The sequence below is a fragment of the Lethenteron reissneri genome, chromosome 12 (assembly GCF_015708825.2).
Source record: "Lethenteron reissneri isolate LAM-NWPU_2019-01 chromosome 12, ASM1570882v1, whole genome shotgun sequence".
NCBI lineage: Eukaryota > Metazoa > Chordata > Hyperoartia > Petromyzontiformes > Petromyzontidae > Lethenteron > Lethenteron reissneri.
Genome location: NC_083790.1, coordinates 13,392,636 through 13,411,420, shown reverse-complemented (window position 1 = coordinate 13,411,420; position 18,785 = coordinate 13,392,636). Strand labels below are relative to the sequence as shown.

The window sequence follows — 18,785 nt, the reverse complement described above, 5'->3', positions numbered from 1 at the left end:
AGGTAAATCACAAAAACTCACTCGCATACAACTCAATACTCCTCATGTCGTATGGCAAGGTAAACATTGAAACAGACGTGTACATCGAAGTGATTAAGCCTTTGTGGAGGCTTGGTGGATATTGGCGATACTGCTTCGCGAATAGGCGGTGTTGGACAGTGTTGGATTATGTGATCCATGATCTAGCTTTGATGACTGCGGACTGATCTTCGTTTTCCCATTTGATGGAGGAGGTGACAGCATCTGCCACGCCATGTTCTGCACTGATTTAGGGCTGAGCACTGAACCATGGGAAGAGGTTGTTCGTGATAAGTGCGTTGCACTACAATTCACGCCACTGTTCCTTCAGGCAACTGCGAGATGAGCAGGGGTGGGAGGGGGTTTGGAAGCTCCTGGTGGATAGGTAAGTTCCAGATCGTCCAGGATGCACTGGGTATATTCAGCAGGTCTGGGTATCTCTTTGGTTCTGAGACGGGTGGATTAATTCGGCCCAGTGTGGGGCAAGCATTGCACGGGGGTTAATCAAACATCCTGCTTGCGGTGCCCATTGCAGAGTTGAGTTGTGGATCCAAGGGCTTTGCGAGTGTACAGGGGATCAGTGCTCTGTGGTTAAATAGACCAGCAGCGCCAATGCCGCTGCTGTGCGTGCATTTGCGCCACCCCCCCCCCCCCCCCCCCATGTGGTGCCCGCTCGGTCTCTCTGTGAGACTCAACCCAGACCGTGGGGTTTGTTGACGGCCCCTTTGAGGTGGCTTCTGAAGCTGCGGCTTCTATCCAGTCTGAGGTGTTTTGGGCTGGCTTCACGTTTTACCTTCCGCCCATAATAAGGTCACTGTCAAGCGGATGGCAGCCTTGTCGTTCAGATGGGAAGGTGTTGCCAGTCTTGACCATGTTGGAGAGTGGCATCCGGGGTCTTGAGGTCGCCTGTGAGAGTGTGGCCGATGGGAGACTAGTGGCTGTTGTTGTGCCTTGGACTGTACCAGAAGTGCAATGTTGTCCGCATAAATTAATGTACGGGATGCCGTCCTGATGATGCTGCTCGTGATTACGTTGAAGAGCAGTGGGGAGTAAGCACAGAGCCTTGCTGGAGGACATTGTTGAATGTCATTGCTCTGCTGGCCTCTCCATATAGATGCACACAATACAGTACCAGCAATTTTCCGAGTAAGACTCCGATGAAATGTACGGTTTTACTGGCATTTGATGAGCCTAGATACTTTAGCTACGTTGCCACACTGTGTCATCAGACAGATGATAGTTCCATTCATACCACGGCTGTTTTCTGTTTCCATCGAAAACCAGCCTCAACTTGGCTTGTGAGAGCAAGGATCTGGTCACAGCTACTAACAGGCTGGCTTAAAACCGGCGAGTTTCTTCGGGCCAGAAGTGCGTTCTACAAAGGGTTACTTGCGGTGGAGAGGAGTGAGATGGGTTGATAACTGGTGGTATTGTCTGGTAGTTGTTCCGGACTGCAGGAGGGCAAGGACGATGTCCTCCTCCTCATACGTGCTGGGGATCCCCATGCTAATCGGTGGATGAAGAGATCTGTCCCAGCCACTATCTTTGCTTTGGTTCACATATTTTTGGAGAAACTTTGGGTAAATCCCAATCCGGGCCAAGCAGCTCTCCGCTTCTTGGTGACCGATATTGTCACGTTGTGGAGTTCAACGGCCCCCAGATGTCACCGTAATGTTCAGGCTTTGCAGCTGAAGTGCACAAAGTCAAAAGTTTCCACAGTTCTCATGCCACCTTTCCAATCGGGTAGTCGAATGTTCATTGGAGCGTGGCCACTCTTCTTTCCAAACTCCTTCAGGAGTCTTTACAACACTGGAAGCCAGCATGGGCTGTAGAGTGTTCCTCAACTCACTCGAGATAACATTGGTGGTATTGGCCTTCAGTGCTTCAACTAACTGGTTACATTTTTCTACCTTGGAAGTAGATCTCCAAGTTTGTGAGCTGCTTGCCCCGCTCCCCACGCTCGCCATCCCACTCCCCACGCTCGCCATCCCGCTCCCCACGCTCGCCATCCCGCTCCCCACGCTCCCCACGCTCCCCACGCTCGCCATCCCGCTCCCCACGCTCGCCATCCCGCTTCCCACGCTCGCCATCCCGCTCCCCACGCTCGCCATCCCGCTTCCCACGCTCGCCATCCCGCTCCCCACGCTCGCCATCCCGCTCCCCACGCTCCCCACGCTCGCCATCCCGCTCCCCATCCCGCTCCCCACGCTCGCCATCCCGCTCCCCACGCTCGCCATCCCGCTCCCCACGCTCGCCATCCCGCTCCCCACGCTCGCCATCCCGCTCCCCACGCTCGCCATCCCGCTCCCCACGCTCCCCACGCTCGCCATCCCGCTCCCCACGCTCGCCATCCCGCTCCCCACGCTCGCCATCCCGCTCCCCACGCTCCCCACGCTCGCCATCCCGCTCCCCACGCTCGCCATCCCGCTCCCCACGCTCGCCATCCCGCTCCCCACGCTCGCCATCCCACTCCACCCGCTCGCCAATCCTCTGCCGTAATTGCCCCACTGCTTGTACTCACCCTGCTGCCCGTGCTGCTGCTGCTGGATCTCGGCCATGCTGCATGCCTCCACGTAGGCTCTGAACATGTGGCTGGGAATCTTGTCGGCTCTGAGGGCGGGGGGCAGTAGGGTGTAAAGTGACCATACGGTCGCATCGTCTCGCTTAACGAGAGAGACGTTCCGCGGGAACTGCTCGGTAAGAGAAAGCTCGTTAAACGATCGTCGTTTTCCCACCGACTCACTCTCCCCCCCTCATGTTAAAAGCTGAGCCAGCTACGTTTAAGGCCCCAACATTCTCCACTCTTGATCAATTTTTTGGAACACAAGAAATACAAATGACTGTATTATTTTAAAATAAAGTAACACCACATTTAGCACTTACAACACATGAAGAACCAGTGCAAGAACCCCCGTATAGCCTGAACAGACTGTTGGGCCAAGTGCGAGCACCTATTAAGGCCGGTACTGCACACGAGGGGTGCGTGGCCAGCACCACGCCCGGCCGCCTTTATCTCACCAGTGGCGATGATGTTTACACACCGCACCAGGTACTCATTTGAGTCCGAGTCTTCCTAGGTGAGGCCCAGGACCTGTTCTGATAATCATCACCAGTATTGGCCCCGAGCGGGAATCGATTCGGGTCGCCAGGCTCGTAGCTCCGCGTGCTAACCGTTGCGCCACCGCTCCCCACACACTCCCATTACGATGCTACCACAAGGCCCCCACCTGAATCATGGCACAGCACAGGAGACTGGTAAACAGCTGCGGGCCGTGGCGCGCTGTATTACGATACTGTAGCACTGTTATACACAACGTCCCCTGCCGCCACGGGATGCATTTGATCGTTGATCGAACAAATTTGGGCTATAATTTCTCATTGTTAGCGAATTCTCGTAAAAAAGAAAAGCTCGTTAAGCAGGAAACGCCTGTGTTGTTATTTTGCACGTTTAGTCAGGAAAGACTTACCGAGTCTCAACACTTGACTTAAAGCTTTCGTGACAGCATCATCGGGCAAATCGCCCGATGATGCTGGATGTAATTACCAGCGAAAGGTCGTACTCAAATTGTAAATGTTGTGAATTCACTTTTCAACACACCGGTGGGCTGACCTAGTAACTATTTGTCTTTTTGTTTACGTGACAAATCCCTGACTGATTGGCCTTGTCGGGTGGTGGAGGGTTTCGACATATTTATACTTATGGAATGTAACCCAAAAACCTTGATTATGAACAGTACGTAAAATTCGTGATCTGATCCCATCTGTGAAGGTTAGGATTCCTGACATGCAATACCCTGGCATCTACAAACTAAGCTGTGTCTGCCGCAGTAGTTACATTGGGGAAACTAAGCGACATGTTTCGGACCGTGTTGGTGAGCATAAGGCAGATCTGAAACACGGTATGACCAACATGTCGGCTGTGGCTGATCAATGTTTTAATGCGGTGGGCTCACGCGAAATTGATTTCTCTAAGATGAAGGTACTTTGTAAGCCCACTGGCTATCAACAAAGATTTGTTCTTGAATCCATCCATATATACAGACACAGACACAATTTCAACCGAGAGGATGGGTACAAATTCAGCAATCATTGGAAGGACGTCATAAACCAGTTTAAGTCATAACTGGCTGTGATGTTTCTATCCTGCCACCTTCCGATGTTAGTTTTTATTTCTTATTTTATTTTTTCCCCGTGGCTTTGGCTCTCCGATTTTACATGAACATCTTAAATTTATCACACCTACATAGCCACACCTCCGCGCGCTCGCCATGGAGGCCGCTCTCCGATCTTACATTAACATGCTAATCTCTCACATTAACATCACTAACCCCGCCCACTTCGTTTATGACCCTTGGGCTACACCCAGTATTAATCCGTACCAAGTGCAAACAGTGAGGTCCCCCTTCGGTTTACGATGCCATCGATTCACAATCCATTTTTTCTATTTGCGATAATTTTCAACTCACGATGTTTTATATCATGCGGCCACCAATTTAGGCCAATCGGAATTCTCCTAAGTGGACTCAGCAGCAGACCTCAGCCAATCAGCGACCTGCCCTTTATTTGCATTTTGAGAGCAATTGGCTAGCTTACCAATGTTTAATGTGCGCTGCTTATGGAAACAGCTCTCTTGAATACTTAAGCCATCTATTTTCTTAGCCTAAGGTAAGCATTTTAATTTTATGTTGTATTTATGCACATTTTTAAGCTCCATGTATTAATTATTTATCCATTGGTATTAATATTAATGCTTTAATATGTTCTTAAAACGTTTATTTATTAAAATTACGTGTTTAGATATTATAAACTATGTTTTTAGGGTGAAAATAATTACCTTCTGATCGTCTTCGAGCAAATTAAGCCTTCATATCGTATTTCCTATAGTTTATTCCCGATAATTTTAATTAGCGATAGTTTTTGTGGAACCAATTAATACCGCTAACAAGAGACGACTGTAACAAGTACATGGTGGTATTTGCACTCGTGTAAAACCCTGGCTGCCCGGGCTCAGAGGGCAGCCAGGGTCCAGCTCGCTCATAGGTCCATACTCAGCCTCAATGTCAATGAAAAGGTGCACAAAAACAAAACAGCAATCCCACGTTCAGTCAAGCGTATGCATATGTTTGTGTATTAGTGAACAGACTAAACAATAAAAAGCGAGGACGTGTCTGTGGGTGTGCGTTGAGGACTGCGGGGAGCGGAGGGTTAGTGTGCTGTGCTACAAACCCAGCGAGCCGGGTTCGATTCCCGCTCACGGCCACCATCAGTGATGAATATCTGAACCGATCCGGGGCCTCCCCTAACTCGACTCGGCCTCAAATGACTCCCTAGTTCGGGGTGTGTAAAAACTCCATGAATGAGTTGACAGGCATGTAGGTGACATGGTCATCCTGCATCTTAAGTGGACTGACTCGGCATCACAAATAACGTGCATGCCATTAGCCATGCTATTAGCCTGGCTCGGTTCAGATGTATCAGCAGACAAGGGAGTCTATGTAGTAAATGTTCGCGATGGACCGCACCTCCTCATGGCCTCGATGAAGACCATGCGAACATCTGGGTCATCAGGAAGCTGTGACGGCAGCATACAGAAGAAACGCCATGAATAATAATCCAACACGACACCAACTTTGCTCCGTCTCAGCAGACTGTGGGTCAACATCGGGTCACAATTCCAAAGTGGACAGATGGTTAAGGTGCTTAATTTACAGCTGTTTTGAAGTGATAGGAAGCATGTCGCCATTGGCAAAGACGTGCATTGCAATGTACAAAAGCTATCTTCCTTATCTGGACCACCATTGCAAAATAGTTGAATGTGTGGCCAATTTGTTAATCACACCCCTAACTCAAAACAGTTGAGAAATGGGGTCATCTAAATGTTCTTGTTGCGATTGGTTTTTTCATCGTTACAGATTATAATTAGACTGAAAACTAATTTCTTTAAAACTGCTTGTTGTGTTTAGTTTGTTGTGCTTCCCCTGCACCACCGATTAGCACGGCTCGCAACGTACGATGCCAAAGAATTTCGATTTAAAGCTTTCGTGACTGCAGGGATTCATCTTCTTGGTTCTTTCGGTAAAGTCACGTAGAATGGAAATAATAAAATAATAAAATAAAACATTATAAGATCATTTTCACGACGTTTCGGCCACAACGCAAGCAGCCATCCTCAGGTGAAGACCAGGTCTGTCGAAACGTTGTGAGAATTATCTTATAATGTTTTATTTTATTATTTTATTATTTTCATTCTACGTGACTTTACCGAAAGAACCAAGAAGGTGCCAAAGAAGTTCAACATACAAACAAAGTCATAGGCCGTACCCGGCATGCGAGCCTTAGAATCCCCCGCCCCTGGCCTGCAGTCACAGGGACGATGGAACTCGGGAACAGAAGCACATTGGTCAGGCGCCCCACGAACATCGAGCCACAAGACCAACCTTCTTTCCCAGCCTCACCAGAAACGAGTCCAACAAAGTCGCGACGGACCTCCGGACGCAACGGCTCAACTTACACGGCGCGTTTTCAGCAGCGCTGGCAAGAAGCGCATCTGGAAATATGGCCTCCTGAAAATGCTGGAAACAAAATGAAGAACATTGATATGAGACAGACAGGGTGCTCTTGTAAGCACAATGCTTGAGAGAGAGAATTTGATATTGCTAACCCAAGTGGGACATGATAGTGATGTAAAGTGAAAAAACTGTGTGAAACATCGCTCTGGCAGAACCGAGACAACGTGTAATACAGCAAAGAACTTAACACAGAGTAAGTAGAACACAGCACTCATTACGTCTCGCATCACACAGCGCTCATCATCACATTACAGAAAACAGAACTCATCACACGTAGGCTTTCGCGACCAATATTATTCATAATAAAGGTTTTTGGGTTAGATTGCGTTATTTATAAATGTGTCGCAACCCTCCACCACCCGACACGGCCAATCAGTAAAAAATGTATCACGTTGACAAAAGACAAATAGTTCACTACTTTAACCCACCGGTGTGTTGAAGAGTGGATCCACAACATTTACAATTTTGAGTACGACGTTGTTTCGCTGGTAATTACATCCAGCATCATCGGGCGATTTGCCAGAATAGTGGTATGAATCCCTCGACCATCTGACACAGCCAAACTGGTTAAACAATCACGTGTGCAAGCAATTAATGGACCAATTATATATTTCGATTTAAAGCTTTCGTGACTGCAGGGATTCATCTTCTTGGTTCTTTCGGTAAAGTCACGTAAAAGGGAAATAATAAAATAATAAAAATAAAACATAATAAAATTATTCTCACGACGTTTCGGCCACAACGCAAGCAGCCGTCCTCAGGTGAAGAACAGGTCTGTCGGGAAGACAGCGTCTGTCTGTCTTCCCGACAGACCTTATTTTATTATTTCCCTTCTGCGTGACTTTACCGAAAGAACCAAGAAGACAATTATATATTGTTTCAACTCACCGGTAATTTGATAAACAATTCTCACGATCAAATTAAGCAGAAATGATATTGTCTCGAAAAACAAAAGTGTTTGCGATGATTTCGAACAAAGATTATTGTTATATTTAAAAGATTAAACCGATCCACAGTTGTCTCACTCTCCTGCCGAGGTTTAAAATGCAGCCAGAGTTGTTACTGCTTGGTCTAAAAGGTGGCTGTGTGCATGAAACGACAGTGTGATGACGAAACAGAGTGTGCTAGGAGTACAAATCCTATGGTCACAATTGCACATTTTGCTTTCCAGAAGACACTTTTTGTAGGGTTGGTATTATTATTACTCCTGATATTAATTTATTACACGTATTTACCCATCCAAGCTTCACTAAATCTGAAGACTATTTCAGGAGGGTCCTGCCACATTTTTTTGCAATGTGAAATCCCAATCGAATAATTGGACAGTGAGTTTTCTGAATTGAGACGATTGGCCAATTCCAGTTAGATTATGTTTCTTTTTTACTCTAGGAAGAAACTGGAAAACCTGTAGGAAACCCATGCAAGAGAGAGAGAACATACAAACTCCACACAGAGAGGTGCTCAAGTTAGCAATCGAATCCAAGGCATGAGTGTCACTATTGTGCCACCATGTTGCCATATGGAGCCCTGACAGGAATGGGTGACCACGGACTCACCTCGCCTCCATGACACTAGACGGGATCTTTCCCGTGCGCTCAAATGCCACCAGCGTCTTCTCCACGTCATCCTCCATGCGATGGGCGCCCTGACAGACACACCACAGGAGTATGACACTACAACATCATCACACACTGCGTTGCTTTTTGTGTTCAGTTTGTTGTCCTTTCCCCGCACCTCTGATTATCACGGTTGGCTATGTACGGTGCAAAAGAGGTTCAACATACATTGATACAAACAGGAAAGACACTGCAGGTTTCTGCGTCATGACCCACTCGGACATTAAAGTCACCGAACAGGATGACTATCCCGAGGGGCCACTTTAGCTACCACCTATGACAGGAGGTCATAGACTCATCGGCCTTGTCTGTATCCCACCACTGATGCTCACACAACCTCACCACCAATCTTGCCTCCTGTTGATGGGGAGGCATATCTACGTATAGGAGTCTGTGTGTTCGTGTGTAGGAGTCTGTGTGTACATGTGTAGGAGTCTGTGTGCACAAGTGTACGAGTCTGTGTGTACGTGTGTACGAGTCTGTGTGTACGTGTGGCTGTGGAGTGTGTGTGTAAGTCTGTGTAACTTGTGCTGCCGAAAGTTACCCACCGATCCGTCCTGCGCGCGACGGTCCTCGACTGGGTCAGCGTAGAGGCCCATCTCCTCTATGGACTCCTGGAACCACACGGACGTGAAGCCAAAGAAGAGCGGGATGCTCCATAGGAGTTCACAACAACACAAAACAGAGGTGGTATGCAGCATTGCACGTACAACACCTCTCGGCCTTATGCAGACCACCCAGGTACAGAGAAATGAACGTGTGGCCACATTGTCATTTGGGCGACCAACTCAAAGAGTGGAGAAAATGTCACGGTCCCAACAGGCAGCAGGTTAACAAAGACCCAACTATGGACCCAGATTCAACCTCATGAGGACACATCAAGGCAGTACAATCATCAATGTTCTGCACTACCATATCCATGTGGGAGCCCCATATATGTGTAGTGACATCGCTGGATGTCAACATGCTGTGGGGGCAGTACCGGCCCTAGAAGGGCACAGCGTGCAGTGTAGCAACATCGCCGGATACCACAATGTTGTGGGTGTAGTACCGGGCACGGTGTGCGCTGAATAATAGCGCTGGATGGCACCACGCTTTAAGTGCAGTGCCGGCCTTACAGGACAGGGTGTGTGGGTGCCGACCAAAGGATGAGGTTGTGTGAGGCCATGGCACTCTGGTTGACCCGGGAGGACACGTGACTGGTTAAGTTGACAAAGGGGGCCTCAAGTGGGGGCTAGGGGGTGGTCATGTGATTGGGACCCAGATCCTTCCCGAGGATTCTGGAAGGTGGATGTGGCCAAGGGCGGAGTCGGCCACGCCACAGAGAATACAAGCCGGGTCACGATAGGGACCAGGTTGTTGTTCATCCTGGAAGAAACCCTTAGTCTACGTTCTCCATTCAACGAGTCTCCAACAAGTAGACGCGGGCCGAAGCTGTTGGTCCCCGTCCATAGTAGCAGTTACGCTGTAACTAGTAACTTAGCCGGGTGGTAACCACCAGGCTAACTACACCAGTTACGTTGTAGTGTAGTTAGCCGGGTGGTCACCACCTTAAGTTGTTATGCAGTTAAGGAGAAGTTACCCCGTATGTTGGAACTGAATAAATGTGTCGTGAGTCCAACTGAGTCGCAGATGTTTCTCTTTAGAGGCAACACATTTATTATAACATCAACGCGTTAACACAAAGGAGTAATTGCCCCTTTACCAGATACACCCTTGGGTGGTGACCACACAGCTAACTGCCCTATACGGAGGAGTTACAGCTACAAAGGGTCTGACCCTAACTCGGGTCCCGGCCACGTGTTGATGCCTGTAGAGCTTCCAGCTTGTAGACGTGGAGCGTCCAGCTTGTAGACGTAGAGCTTCCAGCTTGTAGGATGTAGAGCTTCCAGCTTGTAGGACGTAGAGCTTCAGCTTGTAGGATGTGGAGCTTCCAGCTTGTAGACGTGGAGCTTCAGCTTGTAGAACGTGGAGCTTCAGCTTGTAGGATGTAAAGCTTCAGCTTGTAGGACGTGGAGCTTCAGCTTGTAGGATGTAGAGCTTCAGCTTGTAGGACGTGGCGCTTCAGCTTGTAGACGTAGAGCTTCAGCTTGTAGGACGTGGAGCTTCCAGCTTGTAGGACGTAGAGCTTCAGCTTGTAGGACGTGGAGCTTCAGCTTGTAGGATGTAGAGCTTCAGCTTGTAGGACGTGGCGCTTCAGCTTGTAGACGTAGAGCTTCAGCTTGTAGGACGTGGAGCTTCCAGCTTGTAGGACGTAGAGCTTCAACTTGTAGGACGTGGAGCTTCAGCTTGTAGGACGTAGAGCTTCAGCTTGTAGGATGTAGAGCTTCAGCTTGTAGACGTAGAGCTTCAGCTTGTAGGACGTGGAGCTTCAGCTTGTAGGACGTAGAGCTTCAGCTTGTAGGACGTGGAGCTTCAGCTTGTAGGACGTGGAGCTTCAGCTTGTAGGACGTGGAGCTTCAGCTTGTAGGACGTGGAGCTTCAGCTTGTAGGACGTGGAGCTTCAGCTTGTAGGACGTGGAGCTTCAGCTTGTAGGATGTAAAGCTTCAGCTTGTAGGACGTGGAGCTTCCAGCTTGTAGGACGTAGAGCTTCAGCTTGTAGGACGTGGAGCTTCAGCTTGTAGGACGTGGAGCTTCAGCTTGTAGGATGTAGAGCTTCAGCTTGTAGGACGTAGAGCTTCAGCTTGTAGGACGTAGAGCTTCCAGCTTGTAGACGTAGAGCTTCAGCTTGAAGGACGTAGAGCTTCAGCTTGTAGACGTGGAGCTTCAGCTTGTAGGATGTGGAGCTTCAGCTTGTAGGACGTGGAGCTTCCAGCTTGTAGGATGTGGAGCTTCAGCTTGTAGGACGTGGAGCTTCCAGCTTGTAGGACGTGGAGCTTCAGCTTGTAGGACGTGGAGCTTCAGCTTGTAGGATGTGGAGCTTCAGCTTGTAGGATGTGGAGCTTCAGCTTGTAGGATGTAGAGCTTCAGCTTGTAGGATGTGGAGCTTCAGCTTGTAGGACGTAGAGCTTCAGCTTGTAAGACGTGGAGCTTCCAGCTTGTAGATGTAGAGCTTCAGCTTGTAGGACGTAGAGCTTCAGCTTGTAGATGTGGAGCTTCCAGCTTGTAGATGTGGAGCTTCCAGCTTGTAGATGTGGAGCTTCAGCTTGTAGGACGTAGAGCTTCAGCTTGTAGATGTGGAGCTTCCAGCTTGTAGATGTGGAGCTTCCAGCTTGTAGACGTAGAGCTTCAGCTTGAAGGACGTAGAGCTTCAGCTTGTAGACGTGGAGCTTCAGCTTGTAGGATGTGGAGCTTCCAGCTTGTAGGCGTGGAGCTTCCAGCTTGTAGACGTAGAACTTCCAGCTTGTAGACGTGGAGCTTCCAGCTTGTAGACATAGAACTTCCAGCTTGTAGACGTGGAGCGTCCAGCTTGTAGACGCAGAGCTTCCAGCTTGTAGGCTGTAGAGCTTCCAGCTTGTAGGACGTAGAGCTTCAGCTTGTAGGATGTGGAGCTTCCAGCTTGTAGGACGTGGAGCTTCAGCTTGTAGAACGTGGAGCTTCAGCTTGTAGGACGTGGAGCTTCAGCTTGTAGGATGTAAAGCTTCAGCTTGTAGGACGTGGCGCTTCAGCTTGTAGGATGTAGAGCTTCAGCTTGTAGGACGTGGAGCTTCCAGCTTGTAGGACGTGGAGCTTCAGCTTGTAGATGTGGAGCTTACAGCTTGTAGGACGTGGAGCTTCCAGCTTGTAAGATGTGGAGCTTCCAGCTTGTAGGATGTGGAGCTTCCAGCTTGTAGGACGTGGAGCTTCCAGCTTGTAGGACGTGGAGCTTCAGCTTGTAGGACGTGGAGCTTCAGCTTGTAGATGTGGAGCTTCCAGCTTGTAGACGTGGAGCTTACAGCTTGTAGACGTGGAGCTTCCAGCTTGTAGACGTGGAGCTTCCAGCTTGTAGACGTGGAGCTTCCAGCTTGTAGACGTAGAACTTCCAGCTTGTAGACGTGGAGCTTCCAGCTTGTAGACGTAGAACTTCCAGCTTGTAGACGTGGAGCGTCCAGCTTGTAGACGTAGAGCTTCCAGCTTGTAGGATGTAGAGCTTCCAGCTTGTAGGACGTAGAGCTTCAGCTTGTAGGATGTGGAGCTTCCAGCTTGTAGACGTGGAGCTTCAGCTTGTAGAACGTGGAGCTTCAGCTTGTAGGATGTAAAGCTTCAGCTTGTAGGACGTGGAGCTTCAGCTTGTAGGATGTAGAGCTTCAGCTTGTAGGACGTGGCGCTTCAGCTTGTAGACGTAGAGCTTCAGCTTGTAGGACGTGGAGCTTCCAGCTTGTAGGACGTAGAGCTTCAGCTTGTAGGACGTGGAGCTTCAGCTTGTAGGATGTAGAGCTTCAGCTTGTAGGACGTGGCGCTTCAGCTTGTAGACGTAGAGCTTCAGCTTGTAGGACGTGGAGCTTCCAGCTTGTAGGACGTAGAGCTTCAGCTTGTAGGACGTGGAGCTTCAGCTTGTAGGACGTAGAGCTTCAGCTTGTAGGATGTAGAGCTTCAGCTTGTAGACGTAGAGCTTCAGCTTGTAGGACGTGGAGCTTCAGCTTGTAGGACGTAGAGCTTCAGCTTGTAGGACGTGGAGCTTCAGCTTGTAGGACGTGGAGCTTCAGCTTGTAGGACGTGGAGCTTCAGCTTGTAGGACGTGGAGCTTCAGCTTGTAGGACGTGGAGCTTCAGCTTGTAGGACGTGGAGCTTCAGCTTGTAGGACGTGGAGCTTCAGCTTGTAGGATGTAAAGCTTCAGCTTGTAGGACGTGGAGCTTCCAGCTTGTAGGACGTAGAGCTTCAGCTTGTAGGACGTGGAGCTTCAGCTTGTAGGACGTGGAGCTTCAGCTTGTAGGATGTAGAGCTTCAGCTTGTAGGACGTAGAGCTTCAGCTTGTAGGACGTAGAGCTTCCAGCTTGTAGACGTAGAGCTTCAGCTTGAAGGACGTAGAGCTTCAGCTTGTAGACGTGGAGCTTCAGCTTGTAGGATGTGGAGCTTCAGCTTGTAGGACGTGGAGCTTCCAGCTTGTAGGACGTGGAGCTTCAGCTTGTAGGACGTGGAGCTTCAGCTTGTAGGATGTGGAGCTTCAGCTTGTAGGATGTGGAGCTTCAGCTTGTAGGATGTAGAGCTTCAGCTTGTAGGATGTGGAGCTTCAGCTTGTAGGACATAGAGCTTCAGCTTGTAAGACGTGGAGCTTCCAGCTTGTAGATGTAGAGCTTCAGCTTGTAGGACGTAGAGCTTCAGCTTGTAGATGTGGAGCTTCCAGCTTGTAGATGTGGAGCTTCCAGCTTGTAGATGTGGAGCTTCAGCTTGTAGGACGTAGAGCTTCAGCTTGTAGATGTGGAGCTTCCAGCTTGTAGACGTAGAGCTTCAGCTTGAAGGACGTAGAGCTTCAGCTTGTAGACGTGGAGCTTCAGCTTGTAGGATGTGGAGCTTCCAGCTTGTAGGCGTGGAGCTTCCAGCTTGTAGACGTAGAACTTCCAGCTTGTAGACGTGGAGCTTCCAGCTTGTAGACATAGAACTTCCAGCTTGTAGACGTGGAGCGTCCAGCTTGTAGACGTAGAGCTTCCAGCTTGTAGGCTGTAGAGCTTCCAGCTTGTAGGACGTAGAGCTTCAGCTTGTAGGATGTGGAGCTTCCAGCTTGTAGGACGTGGAGCTTCAGCTTGTAGAACGTGGAGCTTCAGCTTGTAGAACGTGGAGCTTCAGCTTGTAGGACGTGGAGCTTCAGCTTGTAGGATGTAAAGCTTGAGCTTGTAGGACGTGGCGCTTCAGCTTGTAGGATGTAGAGCTTCAGCTTGTAGGACGTGGCGCTTCAGCTTGTAGACGTAGAGCTTCAGCTTGTAGGACGTGGAGCTTCCAGCTTGTAGGACGTGGAGCTTCAGCTTGTAGGACGTGGAGCTTCAGCTTGTAGGACGTGGAGCTTCAGCTTGTAGGACGTGGAGCTTCAGCTTGTAGGATGTAAAGCTTCAGCTTGTAGGACGTGGAGCTTCCAGCTTGTAGGACGTAGAGCTTCAGCTTGTAGGACGTGGAGCTGCAGCTTGTAGGACGTGGAGCTTCAGCTTGTAGGATGTAGAGCTTCAGCTTGTAGGACGTAGAGCTTCAGCTTGTAGGACGTGGAGCTTCAGCTTGTAGGATGTAGAGCTTCAGCTTGTAGGACGTAGAGCTTCAGCTTGTAGGACGTAGAGCTTCCAGCTTGTAGATGTAGAGCTTCAGCTTGAAGGACGTAGAGCTTCAGCTTGTAGACGTGGAGCTTCAGCTTGTAGGATGTGGAGCTTCAGCTTGTAGGACGTGGAGCTTCCAGCTTGTAGGACGTGGAGCTTCAGCTTGTAGGACGTGGAGCTTCAGCTTGTAGGATGTGGAGCTTCAGCTTGTAGGATGTGGAGCTTCAGCTTGTAGGATGTAGAGCTTCAGCTTGTAGGATGTGGAGCTTCAGCTTGTAGGACGTAGAGCTTCAGCTTGTAAGACGTGGAGCTTCCAGCTTGTAGATGTAGAGCTTCAGCTTGTAGGACGTAGAGCTTCAGCTTGTAGATGTGGAGCTTCCAGCTTGTAGATGTGGAGCTTCCAGCTTGTAGATGTGGAGCTTCAGCTTGTAGGACGTAGAGCTTCAGCTTGTATATGTGGAGCTTCCAGCTTGTAGATGTGGAGCTTCCAGCTTGTAGACGTAGAGCTTCAGCTTGAAGGACGTAGAGCTTCAGCTTGTAGACGTGGAGCTTCAGCTTGTAGGATGTGGAGCTTCAGCTTGTAGGACGTGGAGCTTCCAGCTTGTAGGACGTGGAGCTTCAGCTTGTAGGACGTGGAGCTTCAGCTTGTAGGATGTGGAGCTTCAGCTTGTAGGATGTGGAGCTTCAGCTTGTAGGACGTAGAGCTTCAGCTTGTAAGACGTGGAGCTTCCAGCTTGTAGATGTACAGCTTCAGCTTGAAGGACGTAGAGCTTCCAGCTTGTAGACGTGGAGCTTCCAGCTTGTAGGATGTGGAGCTTCCAGCTTGTAGACGTGGAGCTTCCAGCTTGTAGGATGTGGAGCTTCCAGCTTGTAGGATGTGGAGCTTCCAGCTTGTAGACGTGGAGCTTCCAGCTTGTAGACGTGGAGCTTCCAGCTTGTAGGATGTGGAGCTTCCAGCGTGTAGACGTGGAGCTTCCAGCTTGTAGACGTGGAGCTTCCAGCTTGTAGACGTGGAGCTTCCAGCTTGTAGATGTAGAACTTCCAGCTTGTAGACGTGGAGCGTCCAGCTTGTAGACGTAGAGCTTCCAGCTTGTAGGACGTAGAGCTTCAGCTTGTAGGATGTGGAGCTTCCAGCTTGTAGGACGTGGAGCTTCAGCTTGTAGAACGTGGAGCTTCAGCTTGTAGGATGTAAAGCTTCAGCTTGTAGGACGTGGAGCTTCAGCTTGTAGGATGTAGAGCTTCAGCTTGTAGGACGTGGAGCTTCAGCTTGTAGACGTGGAGCTTCCAGCTTGTAGGACGTAGAGCTTCAGCTTGTAGGACGTGGAGCTTCAGCTTGTAGGACGTGGAGCTTCAGCTTGTAGGACGTGGAGCTTCAGCTTGTAGGACGTGGAGCTTCAGCTTGTAGGATGTAAAGCTTCAGCTTGTAGGACGTGGAGCTTCCAGCTTGTAGGACGTAGAGCTTCAGCTTGTAGGACGTGGAGCTTCAGCTTGTAGGACGTGGAGCTTCAGCGTGTAGGATGTAGAGCTTCAGCTTGTAGGACGTGGAGCTTCAGCTTGTAGGACGTAGAGCTTCCAGCTTGTAGACGTAGAGCTTCTGCTTGAAGGACGTAGAGCTTCAGCTTGTAGACGTGGAGCTTCAGCTTGTAGGATGTGGAGCTTCAGCTTGTAGGACGTGGAGCTTCCAGCTTGTAGGACGTGGAGCTTCAGCTTGTAGGACGTGGAGCTTCAGCTTGTAGGATGTGGAGCTTCAGCTTGTAGGATGTGGAGCTTCAGCTTGTAGGATGTAGAGCTTCAGCTTGTAGGACGTGGAGCTTCAGCTTGTAGGACCCAGAGCTTCAGCTTGTAGGACGTGGAGCTTCCAGCTTGTAGATGTAGAGCTTCAGCTTGTAGGACGTAGAGCTTCAGCTTGTATATGTGGAGCTTCGAGCTTGTAGATGTGGAGCTTCCAGCTTGTAGATGTGGAGCTTCAGCTTGAAGGACGTAGAGCTTCCAGCTTGTAGACGTGGAGCTTCCAGCGTGTAGGATGTGGAGCTTCCAGCTTGTAAGATGTGGAGCTTCCAGCTTGTAGACGTGGAGCTTCCAGCTTGTAGGATGTGGAGTTTCCAGCTTGTAGGATGTGGAGCTTCCAGCTTGTAGACGTGGAGCTTCCAGCTTGAAGACGTGGAGCTTCCAGCTTGTAGGATGTGGAGCTTCCAGCTTGTAGGACGTGGAGCTTCCAGCTTGTAGATGTGGAGCTTCCAGCTTGTAGGACGTGGAGCTTCCAGCTTGTAGGATGTGGAGCTTCCAGCTTTTAGACGTGGAGCTTCCAGCTTGTAGACGTGGAGCTTCCATCTTGTAGATGTGGAGCTTCCAGCTTGTAGGATGTGGAGCTTCCAGCTTGTAGGATGTTGAGCTTCCAGCTTGTAGACGTGGAGCTTCCAGCTTGTAGACGTGGAGCTTCCAGCTTGTAGGAAGTGGAGCTTCCAGCTTGTAGGACGTGGAGCTTCCAGCTTGTAGGACGTAGAGCTTCAGCTTGTAGGACGTGGAGCTTCAGCTTGTAGGACGTGGAGCTTCAGCGTGTAGGATGTAGAGCTTCAGCTTGTAGGACGTGGAGCTTCAGCTTGTAGGACGTAGAGCTTCCAGCTTGTAGACGTAGAGCTTCTGCTTGAAGGACGTAGAGCTTCAGCTTGTAGACGTGGAGCTTCAGCTTGTAGGATGTGGAGCTTCAGCTTGTAGGACGTGGAGCTTCCAGCTTGTAGGACGTGGAGCTTCAGCTTGTAGGACGTGGAGCTTCAGCTTGTAGGATGTGGAGCTTCAGCTTGTAGGATGTGGAGCTTCAGCTTGTAGGATGTAGAGCTTCAGCTTGTAGGACGTGGAGCTTCAGCTTGTAGGACCCAGAGCTTCAGCTTGTAGGACGTGGAGCTTCCAGCTTGTAGATGTAGAGCTTCAGCTTGTAGGACGTAGAGCTTCAGCTTGTATATGTGGAGCTTCGAGCTTGTAGATGTGGAGCTTCCAGCTTGTAGATGTGGAGCTTCAGCTTGAAGGACGTAGAGCTTCCAGCTTGTAGACGTGGAGCTTCCAGCGTGTAGGATGTGGAGCTTCCAGCTTGTAAGATGTGGAGCTTCCAGCTTGTAGACGTGGAGCTTCCAGCTTGTAGGATGTGGAGTTTCCAGCTTGTAGGATGTGGAGCTTCCAGCTTGTAGACGTGGAGCTTCCAGCTTGTAGACGTGGAGCTTCCAGCTTGTAGGATGTGGAGCTTCCAGCTTGTAGGACGTGGAGCTTCCAGCTTGTAGATGTGGAGCTTCCAGCTTGTAGGACGTGGAGCTTCCAGCTTGTAGGATGTGGAGCTTCCAGCTTTTAGACGTGGAGCTTCCAGCTTGTAGACGTGGAGCTTCCATCTTGTAGATGTGGAGCTTCCAGCTTGTAGGATGTGGAGCTTCCAGCTTGTAGGATGTTGAGCTTCCAGCTTGTAGACGTGGAGCTTCCAGCTTGTAGACGTGGAGCTTCCAGCTTGTAGGAAGTGGAGCTTCCAGCTTGTAGGACGTGGAGCTTCCAGCTTGTAGATGTGGAGCTTCCAGCTTGTAGGACGTGGAGCTTCCAGCTTGTAGGACGTAGAGCTTCCAGCTTGTAGGACGTGGAGCTTCCAGCTTGTAGATGTGGAGCTTCCAGCTTGTAGATGTGGAGCTTCCAGCTTGTAGATGTGGAGCTTCCAGCTTGTAGACGTAGAACTTCAGCTTGTAGGACGTGGAGCTTCCAGCTTGTAGGATGTAGAGCTTCCAGCTTGTAGGACGTAGAGCTTCCAGCTTGTAGACGTGGAGCTTCCAGCTTGTAGGAGGTGGAGCTTCCAGCTTGTAGACGTGGAGCTTCCAGCTTGTAGACGTAGAGCTTCCAGCTTGTAGGACGTGGAGCTTCCAGCTTCTAGACGTGGAGCTTCCAGCTTGTAGACTTAGAGCTTCCAGCTTGTAGGACGTGGAGCTTCCAGCTTGTAGGACGTGGAGCTTCCAGCTTGTAGACGTGGAGCTTCAAGCTTGTAGACGTAGAGCTTCCAGCTTGTAGGACGTAGAGCTTCCAGCTTGTAGGACGTAGAGCTTCAGCTTGTAGACGTAGAGCTTCCAGCTTGTAGGACGTAGAGCTTCCAGCTTGTAGATGTGGAGCTTCCAGCTTGTAGGACATGGAGCTTCCAGCTTGTAGGATGTGGAGCTTCCAGCTTGTAGACGTAGAGCTTCCAGCTTGTAGGACGTAGAGCTTCAGCTTGTAGGACGTGGAGCTTCAGCTTGTAGGACGTGGAATTTCAGATTGTAGGACGTGGAGCTTCAGCTTGTAGGACCTGGAGCTTCCAGCTTGTAGGACGTGGAGCTTCCAGCTTGTAGGACGTGGAGCTTCCAGCTTGTAGACGTAGAGCTTCCAGCTTGTAGGATGTGGAGCTTCCAGCTTGTAGGACGT

General features: G+C 49.9%; 1 protein-coding gene across 1 annotated transcript in view; it reads right to left on the bottom strand.

The window, feature by feature from the left end:
- The window catches only part of LOC133341675 (Fanconi anemia group A protein homolog), a 138,191-nt gene that overhangs the window by 59,811 nt on the left and 59,595 nt on the right, over positions 1–18,785 (bottom strand). Inside the window, exons 21-25 of the mRNA XM_061550266.1 lie at positions 8,752–8,817; positions 8,144–8,232; positions 6,530–6,590; positions 5,541–5,590; positions 2,540–2,628 (exon numbers count right to left, since the gene is read on the bottom strand). Coding sequence (XP_061406250.1) covers positions 2,540–2,628; positions 5,541–5,590; positions 6,530–6,590; positions 8,144–8,232; positions 8,752–8,817 — 355 coding nt within the window. The remainder of the gene's footprint in view (positions 1–2,539; positions 2,629–5,540; positions 5,591–6,529; positions 6,591–8,143; positions 8,233–8,751; positions 8,818–18,785) is intronic.